The sequence below is a fragment of the Phocoena phocoena genome, chromosome 3 (genome assembly GCF_963924675.1).
Source record: "Phocoena phocoena chromosome 3, mPhoPho1.1, whole genome shotgun sequence".
Taxonomy (NCBI): Eukaryota; Metazoa; Chordata; class Mammalia; order Artiodactyla; family Phocoenidae; genus Phocoena; species Phocoena phocoena.
The window spans coordinates 137,790,372-137,806,440 of NC_089221.1; the positions used below are offsets into that span (position 1 = coordinate 137,790,372).

Here is a 16,069-nt window from a genome sequence, read left to right on the forward strand (position 1 = left end):
AAAAGAATTTCTCAGCCTGGGCTGGTGGTTGTGGGGCAGGATTGATGCAATCACCGCTTCCTTTATCTAAGATGTTACAGACATCACTAATCAGTAGCGGCACTTTGTAAATGTGAGCTTGGAAAAAGCTTCTGAATCCTTCTTTACCAGGGCTGGATTGAGATCTTTAGAAGCCCTAAGCGGTAAACAGATTTTGTGCACTTTGTCCATCCCTCCATATAATGCAAAATTAAAAGTACAATTCTTAACAGTAAGGTAAGTATAAGGAAGTTCAACAAAGCTCTCACTTTCTCCATGATACTATTCTAAGGCTGCTTTTATGCAGTATAAAAATCCCTTCAAAGATTATTTTCTCATTTTTCAGATGCTACTGGTTTCCTGGTACCTTAACGACAGTCTTTGTACTTTATCTTTTTGAGCACTATCTACAATATTTTATTTTCAAAGACATCAGTTCCCGAGATTACACACCTTTTGCCTTCTACCTGTGTGCCTTTGAGTTTACATTTTTGCTCAGGCTACCAGGAACCTCAGGGTCAAATTGAATGTTCAAACACTGTAAATATATTAAACCCTGAGGTTATTTTTCCCCCTCCTTTTGAAATCTTTGCTTCGCAAATCTTATAGTAACACTGTCTATGTATTTTTTATCGGAGGCATCGGTAATCCATTTTGGAATCAGGTGAGGAACGGAGAAAGAAACATCTCCAGGGCAGTGTGGAAGGCTGTTGCCCGGGGATAGAATGCCGTGGCACCCTTGACTCGGAAACACTGAATTCACTTGTCTGCCAGAGTCTGGGGATGAAGAGACTTAATTAGCTCCCTTCCCATTCAAAACACTCATCAACCCCCATGATCCTCTTGGCTCTCATCCATAGCTGATAATTCAGGAGGCGCAGGGCTGCCTGGGCAATTCTAAAGCTTGGCTAGAATCTACTACCCTGGGAGAATCACAGCCCCATAACTGTCTTCTCCTTGCTAGCAGTCAGGAAGCGGCTGCACGCTAATTCACGCTGTTCCAAAATTGGACACTGATATGTTGGCACTTCGGAACATTTTTCTGGCTTGGAGCAAGTTTATGAAAATCTGTTTGGGGGAGGCTGGGGAAAGGGATGATAAAGAGGACCACCCGAGGCTTCCCAGAGTGAACCGAGCCTGATGCAGAATTCTGGCAGCACGAAAGAGCCGTGAACTGGGATTCAGGATACCTCCACATAGGATTTACCACTAGTTAGCTGGGGCCACTTCTTTTAAGTCACTTCCCTCTTTGGGTTCAGTTGGCTTCTCTCCAAAACTAAGAGTTAGGACCACAGTGTGTTCTAGGGTATGTTAATGGGTGTCCTGGTGAAAAAAAAATTGTGTATGGAGAATCCATCTTTAAATGAGTTTGGAAAACTAGAAACTGGGATAAATAAAGTTAAAGAAGTTCCTCTATGACAAGACTGCCCAAACAAAGCCTTTAATAAGTTCGTAATGAGCTCTGTAATTCTCCAGGTCGTGGAGACGTGTAAAGCAAGCTGCTTTGTGGAGAGCATCTTGAGGGTTTGTGTTCCAGTTGGGACCTGCCGGACTGAGTGACACCATAACCTCAGCCCCTGGTTACCATCCACGCCGCCTGTTAAATAAGCCCTCTCTTCTTGGAACCCCGTGGGGTGGACTCACCACAGGCTGGGTCTTCCAGCAGGTCCATGATAACGCAGTCGGCACCCTTGGTGTAGACGATGATCTCACCGGTCAGCGGGTGCCTCACGACCACGGACATCCTCTTCCTGACAGAGTCAAACTCCAGGGTGCAGAGGACATCGAAGGTGAGGCAGGCGCCCTGGGGCAAGCGCACGGTCACCTGCTTGGGCGTCCGGGACACCAGCGTGAAGCTGTAGGCACGGGCAGCGTGCACCAGGGCAGCCTCATCAGGGCTCTCGGCCTCGTAACAGACTTCGGGACCGGCCAGGCCGAGGGCCGGGTCCTGCAGCACCTCCTCCAGGGAGGCACCCGGACCCACCCCCAGGATGTCACCCTGCTCCCATGTGCTGCTCCTGGAGCCGCCGTCGGTGGAGTAGCCGCCACTGCTCACAGACGCGTCGTCTCTCTCTTCCGAGTCCGTGGTGGGCATATTGGCCCCCAATCTCTCCCCCAGGTCCACGTCGGAGGGTGCGGTGGTCGAGAATGACTGGCTGAGGCTCGAAAGCTTCAACCTGCGGAACAGCTGCTGAATCTTCTCCAGGGATGTCACCAGAGCCTTGGTCGAGGGTGGCACTGTGACCTTGTGGTAGAGGAGGGAAGGAGACCATGACTCTCCAGGTTGGGAAAACTATCAAGCTGTCTTATGAATCTCATTTTGCAATCAGTGAATTAGGTGGGCCTTCAGCGATGGTGGGCAAGTCTTCTCCCCTCTGTGAGCCTCGGTTTACCCCCCTATAGCATGAGGGAGTTAGGCCATTGGTTTCCTTCCAGCCCTGACTTCCTAGGGACTGGTGATACTCATTTTCCTCTATCTTATGACCATCCCACTCTGATCATGGGCAAAGCAAAGGAGACAAAAGCCAGACTCACAGTAGGGGTTCACATGCCCTGCACCCTTATCATCGCCTTGTCTGCTTTATTTTTGCACGCGGCATCTCACTTCATCCTCCCAGCGATGCTAGGGGATCCTATCATTATCCCAATTTCTGGATGAGGCAACTGAGGCATAAAGAGGTTAAACTGGCTGTGATCACCCAGTGTGTAGATAGCAGAGCTGGGTCTCAAGTCTGGGTCTGTCTGACTCCAGGGATTGGGCTCTTTCTTGAGCTACCTGCCAGCTAAAGCCTCCCCACTGACGTGCAAATTGAGACCTGGATGCTGTCCTTCCCCAAATGGTACTGCTTTCTCCCTTGAAAATAGGGAGAATTGCTCAGATAATGCTTCCTGCGTTCCCCAAACTCCCTGAAGACTTCTGATTACTTGCCGACTTTTCAGGGTAGTTTAGAATCTGGGTGTAATAATGGGGGCTCTGGTTTGGCGCCTGGATGAACGCTCTTCTTCTTGATTTTTGTGGCCACATGTTGTAACACCCAATTATTCTTATTTTTCACTTACAAGGGAGCTTGGGTGAGAGTATGTGGATAATCGAAGGTAAATCTATCTTCTGTACTGAAAAATAATTCAGAGTATAACGTCCTATGAGTGGCCATCCAGGTGCATTATCTCCAAACTGGCAGAACTTCACACATGGTGTTAATTTTTTTTTAACCCTCCATTAAAAAGCCGATACCGCTATACCGTGATATTATTACAGAATCCTACAGATCGTTCTGCCGTGTATTCACCATACGTCCTTCCTTAAGTTCCTCAAGCTCTCTGAGCCACGCCACTGTTTCTTCACTTGTTAAATCCAAAGACATACCTCCTGGGACTGTTGGGCTGTGAGGATTAAATGACAGTGCAGGTGACATGTTTGGCATGGAGCCTGGCACACAGCAAGTGCTCAGTAAATATTAACTTTTAACATCTACCCTGCAGACAGACAGACACAAAAATGTGAGATCTATATAGAGAGCTCATATGGAACTTTTAATATTTTATTTAAAAAAGGAGGAGATTGAGGCCCAGAGAGGCTAAGAGCTCTGTTCAAGGTCTCACAGTGATGAAATGGTGACAGTGTGGCTAGGACCCAACTATCTTGTCCCCCTGTGCAGGGCTTCCGCCCTCGCCCCTCTCCCTCCTCTCATCCATCCCACCTTACCATCAGCGGTCCTTACCCTCTGACGGGGCTCTGCGGTCGTGGAGACCGTGACGGAGTTGCAGATGGTTAAGGCCAGGAAGAAGTCAGCAGTGGAGGAGGTGGTGGAGAGGGAAGGCTTGGCAGGTCTGCTGTCTGACAGGGTTTCCAGCCACAGGGCTGCATCTCGTACCTTGGTCAGGAGGTTTTTATCCGGAGTCACATCTTTTTCCTGGGAGAGAAAGGCCCGGGTCAGAGTCTCCTGAAGGGACTGGGGAGGAAAGCCCCCTCCGGCAGATCCTTTCATGCCTGGGAAAGGCTGATACAGTCCCCCCTCTGCGATCCTGCATCCACCACGTCTCCCCTCTTTCCCTGGGCCTGCTCATTGTAGAGTGTGATTTGGTTCCTCCCTTTCCCTCAACCCCACATGTCCATCAGTTACAGGCTCCGGTAGTTCTTTCCCCACAGGGTCCCCCCGCCATTTACCCCTCATTCCTGATGTTTCCGGCCACGTGCAGACCCTCTAGCCCTCCAGCTTGGATTTCTGCATCAGCCTCTGAAGTGAGGTGGCTGCCTTTCACCTCTCTTCTTTCAAACCCTTCATATGTATCACCCATTCACCCTCCTAAAAATACTATCTCCCTCAAGGTATTCTTGAGCTTGAAAAAATTCCGGGAGATCTTCATTGTAAACACGATCAATTCAGTCTGGCACCTAAATTCTTTCCCGTTTGCATTTCCACTCTTGATTCCCACCACTCTGCATTGTGGACCCTCCGCTAGGCCGGGTGGTCTGTTTGCTGCCCCCTGGGGGTATACTCCCCTCCTATGCCTCTGATCACACCCTGTTTGAAGTCCTCTCCTGTCTACCCAAATCCTACCTAGACATCAGTAACCGTGAAAACTCCACGGGTCCATGAGATGCGATCCAGCCCACAGTGAGTTCTCTGTCTTCTGAGCCACAGTAACAGGCTCCTGAACGCTGAAAGTGCACAGGACTCAGGGTAAGGTGAATGAGGCAAGCTGGCCAAGGTACAGTTGAGGACACTATGGGATGGGGGGCTGTGAGACCTGGCAAGTCCCACCCCATCTAAAAGGGGGCGACTGCTCTGCTACTAACATGCTCCAGGGCTGGAACATTTTGCCAAATCTCTGGATTTTTCAAGATAAAGTAGAGACGATGTGAGAACTGTGTTTTGTTTCTTTTCTTTTTTAAAAAACCTGTGGGCTGGATCTGACTCATGGATTTCCAATTTTTCCACATCTTTGTAGAAGTTGCCACTTCTACCATCCCTCTAGAATTCACTACACATTGACCTATATTTTAAATTCAATTTTCTTAAGTCCATGTTTAATCTCTCTAGAGATAAACCAAGAGCCTGAAAGACAAGAGACTGCCTTTTCCATGAAGTTGTATCTTCTGTAACTCCAAAGATTGCTTTGTTTGAAGCCGAAGTTCAATAAACACTAGCTCTTCATAGATATGACAAAAGCCATTCCGCAAAAAGCCATTTCGATCAATGTTCAGAGTTCACAGGTTAATTAAAGTTTAGAAGAGAGTCAATGATTGGAAATGATGGACTGACGAATCTTGACTGACTCGTGCAGAGTGAAGACCGAGGGCCAACAAGCTAGCAAGTTTTACAAACAAGAACCCAAGCTGAGATGAAAAACAGCTTGTGGGGAAAGAGTCCTCAGACTGTGTCTTCTCTGACTACCAAGTGCAGTGACTCCAGAAGTCAGATTCTCACCTCCCTGGGACTGCTGGCACAGGCGAGAGCCACAGGGGAGGAAACCCAGACTGACGTGGAGGTGCTGGATGGCTGGAGGGATGAGAGTCGGCTTTTCCAACAGCACAGCTTGATCGGGGAAGTGGACTGCGGGTGGAGCTCACACTGTAAAGAGTTCTGACCTTCATTTGGAGGGCTTTCCCAGAGCCAACGCCTACACTTCCAACTTGTTGATACCATCTTAAGAGGACAGTGTCCAGAGAAAAGCCTTTTCATTAAAAGGAAGAGTGCGAGTAAAACCGCATCCAGTCTGCATTCCCTTTCCTTGCCCTGTAATAAGTAATGGTGGGCCGTCCATACCATACAGTGACCCTATTTTCAGAAAGCTTAGGAAGGAGCAGGAACCATCCGTCCTCCCTGCCTCTGAGTACAGCTGTCATAGCAGGAACTGACAGTGATGGAGCTAATCCTTCCTTTCCAACAATGTCAGTTATGTGATCTCACTGGGTTCTCACAGTCCCAAGTTGAGATGAAACTAGCCCCAACTTAACTGAAACCCAGAGAGATGTCTGACTTGACCAGTGTCACCCAAGGAGTCATTGTAAAGCCAGAATTGATGTCAGACCCCTTGACTGTGAACCTAGGGTCTTCCTTTCTGTGGTCATGGTAAAGTTGCTATGTTCCCTTATGAATGCTCCCGTGCGTACTCCTCTAACCAGATTCCAGGGTCCATCCAGTTTACCAACATCACTCACGGAACTCTGAGGCAATTTCTTTCTTTCTTTTTTTTTTTTTTTTTTTTGCACTACGCGGGCTTCTCACTGCTGTGGCCTCTCTCGTTGCGGAGCACAGGCTCCGGACGCGCAGGCTCAGCGGCCATGGCTCACGGTCCCAGCCGCTCCGCGGCATGTGGGATCTCCCCGGACCGGGGCACGAATCCGTGTCCCCTGCATCGGCAGGCGGACTCTCAACCACTGAGCCACCAGGGAAGCCCTGAGCCAATTTCTGATAATAGTAACGACAGTTCCATTTCGTGGAGTGTTTCTTATGTTCTGGGTACATCCATTATCTCACTGCATCCCCACAGCACACTATCTGTTGAGTACTATTATTCTCCCAGTTACCTCTGCACTTCAAATGAGGAAACAGCTGCTCAGGGAGATTAGGTGTCTGGCCCAAGGTCTCACAGCAAGTTGATTCAAGACAGTCCGACTCTAGAATTCATGCTCTTTAACCTCCACGCCAGGCAAGATCTCCCATGAGAAGGAAGTGGCCTTTGATACTTGCTGACAGTTGGCATCTTTAGTGTCTGGGATCCCAAATACAACTGACGGGCTTATATATCTAATCCTTAGGGCTCAGCAGGGAGTCCATGAGATTATAAAGGGGATTATGGGGATCTTTTTCAGAAAGTAGATTTCATTTTTTTTTTGGCAGGGGTACATGAATGGGATGCTTTTAACCCTTACCAAAGATACCCAGACTTGGGAACAAGCTTGGAGGTCATCAAGGCCAAATCCCCTATCTTCCTGATGCTAAAACTGAGTGCCAGGGAGGAGGGTAGTGAACCCCCCAAGATTGCACATTGAATCAGAGTCAGAACTAGGACAGTTTTCACACCACCTGACTCCGGCCTCTGACAGCACACCGCTTTGCTCCAAGCTATGCATTAGGTATTTCCAAACGGTGACACAGTTAAAATGATTTAACGATTATGTATTGCATGTCCATTACTCTCTAGTCTCTAAGTGCCATGAGGGCAGAGACTGTGATGTGTCCCTGGTGCTTGGCAGCCTGTAGGCACTCACTCGAACCTTTGTTGCCTGACTCCTATCTAGGACACCATGCTACCTCACCGCTGATTAACCCATGGGGGCTGTTTGTTAAAACTCTTATTTAGCATATTTCTACCCAATCGTATAGCAGTGCACTAAAAAAAAAAAGTTCTGCAAAGGGCCTGCTTCTCTCTGGCATTGGCAGCAGGCCCAGCCTGCAGGTGTCAGCGGCAGATGTCAGGGAAGCTTTATCCGGGCACTCAGACTTGCTTCTGCAGGGCAGGCTTCTTCGTGGTTCCCTTCTTCCACAGCCCATTGGTTTGCTGTCCGGTTCATTAACATTTAGGAACTTGGCATGTAGGACGCTTTTAGAGAAAGCAGTGCCCCCAACCCACTCTGGGCCCTTTGCCTAGTCTGTTTCTCTGAAGGAAAAGAAATATACATTTGTGGAGCTACCAGTTGCTCAGATTAGAGCTTTGTGGCAGCTGGGCACCCAACTGGTTGGATTTCTTTCTATTGCAGAACACCCGAAGCTCAGATAAACCCTCTTTGGGGAAGGTGATCTCTGACCTCACACCACATCCTCAAGGATCCTCCTATTATCATCAGATTATATCTATTGACAACGTATAGCAAAGTCAGGGGCTTTGGTACATCATGTAATCATTATAACAGCATCAAAATAGCTACTATCCTTCTCCCATTTTATTTATGAGGCAAATGAGGCTCACTGAAGATAAGTAACTTGTCTAAAGTTCCAAAATCAATTAAAAAGCTGGCTCTTGAATCCAGTTCTGCTGATGCCAAAACCCAAACCCTTAAACACGATGCCAGCACTTCCCAAACTCTAACATATACACAAGTCAGCTGCGTGTCTTATTTAAATGCATATACTGATGTAGCAGTTCTGGACTGGGGTCTGAGCATCTGCATTTCTACAGGCTCCCAAGTGGTGCTCCTGCTGGGGATCCGAGGACAAGAGTTTGAGTAGCAAGGCTCTAGGCTATAGGGCTGCCCTATAGATATAGCCCACTTCCTCTCTGACTGGGGAGTGTTCTGCATTGGAGGCTGGGAGAAGAAGGCCAAGCTCCATTCCATTACACTCCTCTCAGTTTTAGTGACGGCTCACTCATGGTCACATTGGTGACTATCACTAATTGGGTGCAGCCATGGGAACCCACAGAGCCAGCGGTGGAAATGAACAGGAACCCTGGTGCATAGGCCTGGAAGCAAACTCTGTGGCTTGGTTCCTCCCATGTCTCTATCTCCTCGTTCGCCTCTCTCCGACCTGTGCCTCTTACTCCAGCCATTCCTTGGAACCCCAAGTCTCCATTTGCTTGTGCAGAATGTCTCCCCTAAAACAACCTGCACTCTCCCCACTAGATGGTCTCTTCTCTTTGGTTAACCTTTAAAATTTTGTCTCAAATTCAGCTCTGATGCTAACCCTTCCAGGAAGCCCCCTGATGCCTAGTTTGATGTAGGTGCACCTCTTCTGGGCTCCTATAGCACCTCTGCACCCATACACCCCAGCACTGAGAGCAGTGCCCTGTAGGCACTGGGGTTCTTGCCCCTTCACTGGGCTGTAAGTGCCTGAAATCAGGAACAATGCCCCATTAGACTTTACATCCCCAGTGTCTAGAACAGTACTTGCTATATTATTTAGTATTTGTTGACCGACCGACAATAAATGAAAGGCTATTCTAAAGAAATGTAGACACTGAGAATACAAAGACTTGGAAGAAGGGGAGGAGGCAGACCCTTCTATTTGCTTTGGTGAGTGTCTGAACTCGTACAACCACTTGAAAAGTATCAATCAAAATTTAAAAAATGCACACAATCTCAATTTAGCAGTTATGCTCTAAGAATACCATAGAAAAACTTACATACATGTATAAACATGTGATGGCTCGACCATCCAACAAATTCTAACAGCCATTAAAAATGGGACGAAGTGGCTCTCCATTGAATATCTGTCAATTTGTCTACATATATGAAATATTCCCCAAGATTCATTAGGTTAAGAAAAAGTCCAAAGTCCAAAACAGTGTGTATGCTATGCTTCTGTTTGTGGGAAAGGATGTGTTTATGTGTACACCCCACTTGCCTGCTTCTATATAGATACAGCACCTCTGGCAAAGACACAGGAATATACAAATAATGGTTGTCTCTGAGGTGGTGGGGAATAGAGGAGGGAGGGAGGCTTACTCTCTTCATTTGCCCTTTGGTTCCTTTTGAATACTTAGCCACGTGGTTGTATTGCTATTGTCGAAACAAACTTGCCCAGTTGCTGGGGAGCTGAAGGCTGAAGTATTATTTAGGGCAGTCATGTTTTTGCCCTTGATGAGGTTGTGGCCTTGATGATATTGAGTTTGGTTCAAGAATGGGGAGAGCTCAATATTAGTAAATATTTGCTTAAATAGAAGCATATGGATTATTAAGGTAAGCTTTTCCCTAATGGGACAGAAGCCCCAAGGAAAAAAACTCAGTGGCCTAGCAAGAAGAGAGTCTCCCACAGCATCCGTTCATGATAAAAACCCTTACCAAAGTGGGTATAGCGGGATCATATCTCAGCATAATAAAATCTATTTATGACAAACCCACAGCCAACATAATACTCAACAGAGAAAGCCTTCCTGATAAAATCTGGAATGAGACAAGGAGGTCCACTCTCACCACTTCTATTCAACATAGTATTGGGAGTCCTAGCCACAGCAATTAGACAAGAAAAATAAAAGATATCCAATCTGGAAGGGAAGAGGTAAAATTGTCATTATATGCAGATGACATGATGTTATACATAGAAAACCCTAAAGACTCCACACAAAAACTACTAAAACTGATAAATGATTTCAGCAAGGTAGCAGGATATAAGTTTAACATATAGAAACCTGTTGCATTTCTTTACACTAACAATGAAATATCAGAAACAGAAAGTAACAAAAACAATTCCTTTTAAAATTGCATCAAAAAATCCCAAAACCAAAACCAAACTTAGGAATAAACCTGACCAAGGAGCAGAAAGACTTATCTGCTGAGAGCTATTAAACAATGATAAAGGAAACTGAAGATGATACAAAGAAATGGAAAGATATTCCATGTTCTTGGATTTGAAGAATTAACATTGTTAAAATGGCCATAGTACTCAAAACAATCTATAAATTTAATGTGATCCCTATCAATTTACCCAGGACATTTTTCAAAGAACTAGAACAAAGAATCCTAAAAGTTTTTTGGAGCCACAAAAGACCCAGAATTGCCAAAGCAATTCTGGGGAAAACCAGCAAAACTGGAGGCATAACCCTCCCAGACATCAGACAATACTACAAAGCTACTGTAATCAAAACAACATGATATTGGCACAATAACAGACATATGGATCAGTGGAACAGTAGAGTGAGCCCAGAAATAAACTCACACACCTATGGCCAATTAATCTTTGATAAAGGAGGCAAGAATATACAATGGAGAAAAGACAGTCTCTTCAGCAAGTGGTGTTGGGAAAGCTGTAAATGTAAATGTAAATCAATGAAGTTAGAACACACCCTCAAACCATACACAAAAAATAAACTCAAAATGCCTTAAAGACTTAAATATAAGACATGACACCATAAAATTCCTAGAAGAGAATATAGGCAAAACATTCTCTGACATAAATCGTACCAATGTTTTCTTAAGTCAGTCTCCCAAGGCAAAAGAAATAAAAGCAAAAATAAGCAAATGGGACCTAATCAAACTTATAAGCTTTTGCACAGCAAAGGAAACCATAAACAAAATGAAAAGACAACCTACGGAATGGGAGAGAATATTCGCAAATGATGTGACCAACAGGAGCTTAATTTCCAAAATATACAAAAACTCATACAACTCAACAACAAAAAAACAAACAACCCAATCTAAAAATGGGCAGAAGACCTAGAGACATTTCTCCAAAGAAGACATACAGATGGCCAATAGGCACATGAAAAGATGCTCGACATTGCTACTTATTAGAAAAATGCAAATCACAACTATAACGAGGTATCACCTCACACTGGTCAGAATGGCCATCATCAAAAGTCTACAAATAACAAATGCTGGAGAGGGTGTGGAGAAAAGGGAACCCTCTTATACTGTTGGTGGGAATATAAATTGGTGCAACCACTATGGAAAACAGTGTGGAGGCTCCCTAAAAAACTAAAAATAGAGTCGCCATATGATCCAGCAATCTCACTCCTGGGCATATATCCGGAGAAAACTCTAATTCAAAAAGATATATTCAGGGGCTTTCCTGGTGGCGCAGTGGTTGAGAGTCCGCCTGCTGATGCGGGGCACACGGGTTCATGCCCTGGTCCGGGAGGATCCCACATGCCACGTAGCGGCTGGGCCCGTGAGCCATGGCCTCTGAGCCTGTGCGTCCGGAGCCTGTGCTCCACAACGGGAGAGGCCCGCATACCGCAAAAAAAAAAAACAACAAAAAGATATATTCAGCCCAGTGTTCACAGCAGCACTATTTACAATAGCCAAGACATGGAAGTAACCTAAATGCCCATCGACAGATGAATGGATAAAGAAGGTGTGTGTGTGTGTGTGTGTGTGTGTGTGTGTGTGTCTAAGTCAGCCATTAAAAGGAATGAAATAATGCCATTTGCAGCAACATGGATCAACCTTGTGATTTTCATACTAAGTGACGTAAGTCTGACAGAGAAAGATAAATACCACATGGTATCACTTGTATGTGGATCTAAAATGTGATACAAATGAACTTACTTATGAAACAGAAACAGACTCATGGACATAGAAGACAAACTTATGGTTACCAAAGGGACAGGGGGTGGGTAGGGATAAGTTAGGAGTTTGGGATTAGCAGATAGAAACTACTATATGTAAAACAGATAAACAACAAGGTCCTACTGTATAGCACAGGGAACTGTATTCAATATCCTGTAATTAGCCATAATGGAAAAGTATATGAAAAAGAATATGTCTCTATCTATCTATCTATCTATCTGAATCACTTTGCTGTACACCACAAACTAATACAATATTGTAAATCAACTATAGTTCAATTAAAAAAAAAAAAGTAAAAAAGAAGGAAGTATCCCAGATCTTGTAAGACCCAGTTCTGTGAAAAGGGTCACCACAGCTGTGTGCCCCCATTTGGGACCCTGGAAGCTAAGGGAAGCAAAGCTGAGACAGGCTTCATCCATTTCTTGCCCTGTGTGGTCACATGACTTACTAAAAGATTTTGCGCGCTTGACTTGCTAAATCAGGACTCTTGCCTAACCTTGCCATGGGAGTTTGTGCGCGTGGGCTGTCCCTGTCAACCCGGAGCAGACTATAAGTATGGCACAAATATCTTCCCAAGGATGAAAGGAAGACCAAGTTTCAAGAAAGGAGGCAGAGGGCCAAAGACACCGCCTTTACTTCCCTCTATTGCATTCTTTCTAGACAGGTGGGAGGGGTCGTGCCCACAGAAGGGAGAGGTGGTGGGGTTTGGAGCCTAAACGGCCCTGATGCAAACTTTATGATTAGGAAAACAGTCTTTGGTCTGATGACTCAAAAATATTTTTCCAAGTGGCATGTCTAAACCAAGACTCTCTACTCCAATCTTACAGACCAGGGGGGAAAAGGCATTTCACTTTCCCTCCGGCAGGACTATTAAATGCTGGCTCAGAACTCACCACTTTCCTAAGAATATTACCCCACCCTAAAGCCACAGATTTTAGAGCAGCCAATTAGACAACAATAACAGTTGCTTCCTTGATCTCTGTAGTGAAAGAAAAAAGCCAGCTTTTGTTGTAGTGGTTGTTATTGTTGATTTTTGGTTCAGAGCAATGGGCTTCTTTGGAATGGGGTTGGGTGCTCCGCCATGACCTGGCATCCCTGGGGCTTCAGAGGCAAGTTCTGGCTGAGTTTACAAAGGAAAGGTAAAGCACTGGTTTTGCCAAGACATTACCCAACGAGGCTGGTTGCCAGACAGGCAGGTGCAAGAGGAGGCAACACAGAAAGCCTGCCAGGCGGGGGTGAGTGGGAGCCAGGAGCCAGGGCATCCCCCTGGGGCTGCCATGGACGTTCTCCCTGGACTCACTCAAGGGTCTGCCACTCAGACACAGAGAGTTTACAGGTTAGTGTCAGAGGCCTTTAAGGCAACATACATCACCCCCTTTAGCGAATGCCTCCCAGGCTGCACAAGGCGCCCGTCTGACCCAAATGAAGACCATTTTCCAGTGGGGTGATGGTATGCTTAGAGCGTTTCTCAATCTTGGTTGCTCACTGGAGTCATCAGAAATAAAAACATGAATGCTCAGGCTCCACCCTAGACCGAATATTCCAGAATCTCAGGGGAGAGAGCTTGGCATTGTGTTTTATGAAAACTCCCATTTCCCCTCCCTGTCATCAGTGATGTGAACATTTGTCCAAGGCAGACAGCTTTCCTTTAGAAAAGTCATTTAAAACTTCTATTAGTTATCCATCTGTCTAGAACACATGAGCTTTAAGAATTAAATCCTCAAAATCAACTCACGAGGCATAACAGTAATCCCTTTTCAAGATGAGAACATCGAGGCTTCCAGCTCAGTGAGTTGACCAAAGTCACGGAGCTAATACACAGTGGAGCAAAGATGAGAACCTGGGACATTTGCCCCAAATGTGCTTAATTCATAGCTGGCAGCGACCTTGCTGGTCGGCTCGAGCATCATGGTATTTGACTTTTAGGACAGCCAGTCAGAGTTGCAAGCAACGCATTTTCAGGTGATGAAACAGGAAAAGAGAGAGGTTTAACATGTTGCCTAAGGCCACCCAGCAAGCCTCAGCAGAGTTGAAACCAGAGCCTATGTTTCCTGACCCTTGACCCAGTGCCCTCCCTAACACATAGCCAGGATGCTGACCCCACTGACCCCAGATTTTCAGCCTGACTTGTAGAACAGCATGGTTAGCAGCTCATAAAGAGAACACATCACCATCTTGTCTTGCTCAGGCAACAAGAGTTGGGTCTTACTCTATGTGTCCATTTCCTTATTGTTCCTAAATGCATTTAGTTAGACCTGGACTTGGAATGTGCCAGCCAGGGCAGAACAATGACATCCAGGATCTGGAGGCAGCTCATAAGTTAACGTGTCCCTTTCACTGACCATCAGCTAAGGGCCCCGAATAAAAGTTATACTGACTGACTCAGGGCTGCAATTTTTCTGGGCTGCTGAGATTTGTCCGGCTGGGCAATGAATCTGTGTATCCCAAATGAGATGTACACAGGAAAGCTTCCTTTTTTCCCCCGTGCCCTGGGGGAGACATTCTCAGACACACGGGATGCCCATGGTATCTAGAACTGGAAGATGCCAAAAGACACCGGTAGTGCAAGACTTACTACCTGTGCCCAATGAGAATTCACTGAATTCATTGTCCAAATATTTAGGTAAAGAACCGAGGGGAAGGGCATTCCATTCAGAAGGGACAGAATTAAATTAAAGAAGGAAAGACTTGACAATATGCATGTCCTGTTGTTACTTCATTTGGGAAAATCAAAAAGAAAAATAAAACCTAAAATCTTCTCAAAGGATCATTCTTCTTGTAGGTTTATAAGCATTATATGTCTTAACACACTGTTATTGTTTTCTCCTTGCTACTATTGCATTTCTGTGCATGATAATAACATAAGAGAGTTAAATTTGTACTTACTTAAAGTTAGATAAACAACAACCCAGAACATACAGTCTCACAGCGTTTCTTGTCACAGTCAGAAAACAGGTTCCTGGATAATGAATACTAGGTAGCAATGTGGAAAAGGCTCTTGATATCATGTCAGATGAAAAAAACCCAGCAGCTATAATTTATGTGTACTATGACTGCAAAAATGTTAAAATATGTAGTTCGTGTGTGTGCACGTGTGTGTGTGTGTATTAGTGGGGGAAATAAAAGACTGGAAGGAGATTCACCAAAATGATCATTTTGAAAATCTAATGTTCTAATAATGGGATAATAGCACTTTCAGTCCCTCTGTATGTGTGTCTTGTTCAAGATACCTGGGGCTCCCTGAGGCCTTTTCTGTAAGTGCAGAAGACTCTGGATGATGTGTTCCCCAGAAGAAGAGCCCGGTGCAGAGGAAAGTGGGATGAGACAGGAGTCAGAGGCCCTGGTTCTGGCCTTGACTTTTTGGGCATGCTGTTGTCATCTTGGGGAAGGAACTCAGTTTCTTCACCTGCTGCCTGGACGTCTAGTGGTAACTATCCCAATGGATCAAATGTGAGGGGCCAGATGCAGAAAGCCCCAAAGTTGCAAAGTCGAACATCCTAGGGGCCTGGCAGTTAGCCTAAGGGAGTGACGTGGGCTGAGTAAATTTGACAGAGATGTTCTTTGCATCATAACAATTTAAGACTCTTTATCACAATAAATACATTCTCCCATTTTTCCTGAAACCTAAGCCTTACGGGCTTATCTTCTGTTTTTCCACTTTATAGAAACGTGGACGTGTCAGATATTTCTTTTTCATCTTAACTGTATTTTGGAAAAAATGCATAATGAACCTGCTGCTGGGCCTCAGCTCAGGGATGAGGATACGGAGAGAGGGGGTGAGGGACAGTGATGGACTGAGGACGGCACGCCCAGGCTGAGCACCGACTTCTTCATTCAAACCACTTATTGCCACAGGGAAATGCCGGCTTAGTGGGGACACTTTTTTCAATTCCATTTAGAAATCTCCCAATTTCTAAACATTGAACATTTGAAATTAACAAGAATCCTACCCTGCCGCAAAAAACCCGTGTAGGTTACATACAAGACCAAGAGCTGCCATTCTGAGAGCTCTTCAGGGTTTATACACCCTTTTCTCTTTCATACCCCAGAGCCCTCCCCCTTCTCTCCCCGAGACAGGCCACCAGCAATTCAAAGAGG

The 16,069-nt window shown here is 45.6% G+C and overlaps 1 protein-coding gene across 3 annotated transcripts in view; it reads right to left on the minus strand.

Annotated features, from left to right (window-relative positions):
- The window catches only part of ATP10B (ATPase phospholipid transporting 10B (putative)), a 122,418-nt gene that overhangs the window by 44,698 nt on the left and 61,651 nt on the right, over positions 1-16,069 (minus strand). For all 3 annotated transcript variants that reach the window (XM_065873458.1, XM_065873456.1, XM_065873459.1), the window contains 2 exons: positions 3,741-3,932; positions 1,663-2,263 (listed from right to left, as the gene is read on the minus strand). In XM_065873458.1, the coding sequence (XP_065729530.1) occupies positions 1,663-2,263; positions 3,741-3,932 (793 nt within the window). The remainder of the gene's footprint in view (positions 1-1,662; positions 2,264-3,740; positions 3,933-16,069) is intronic.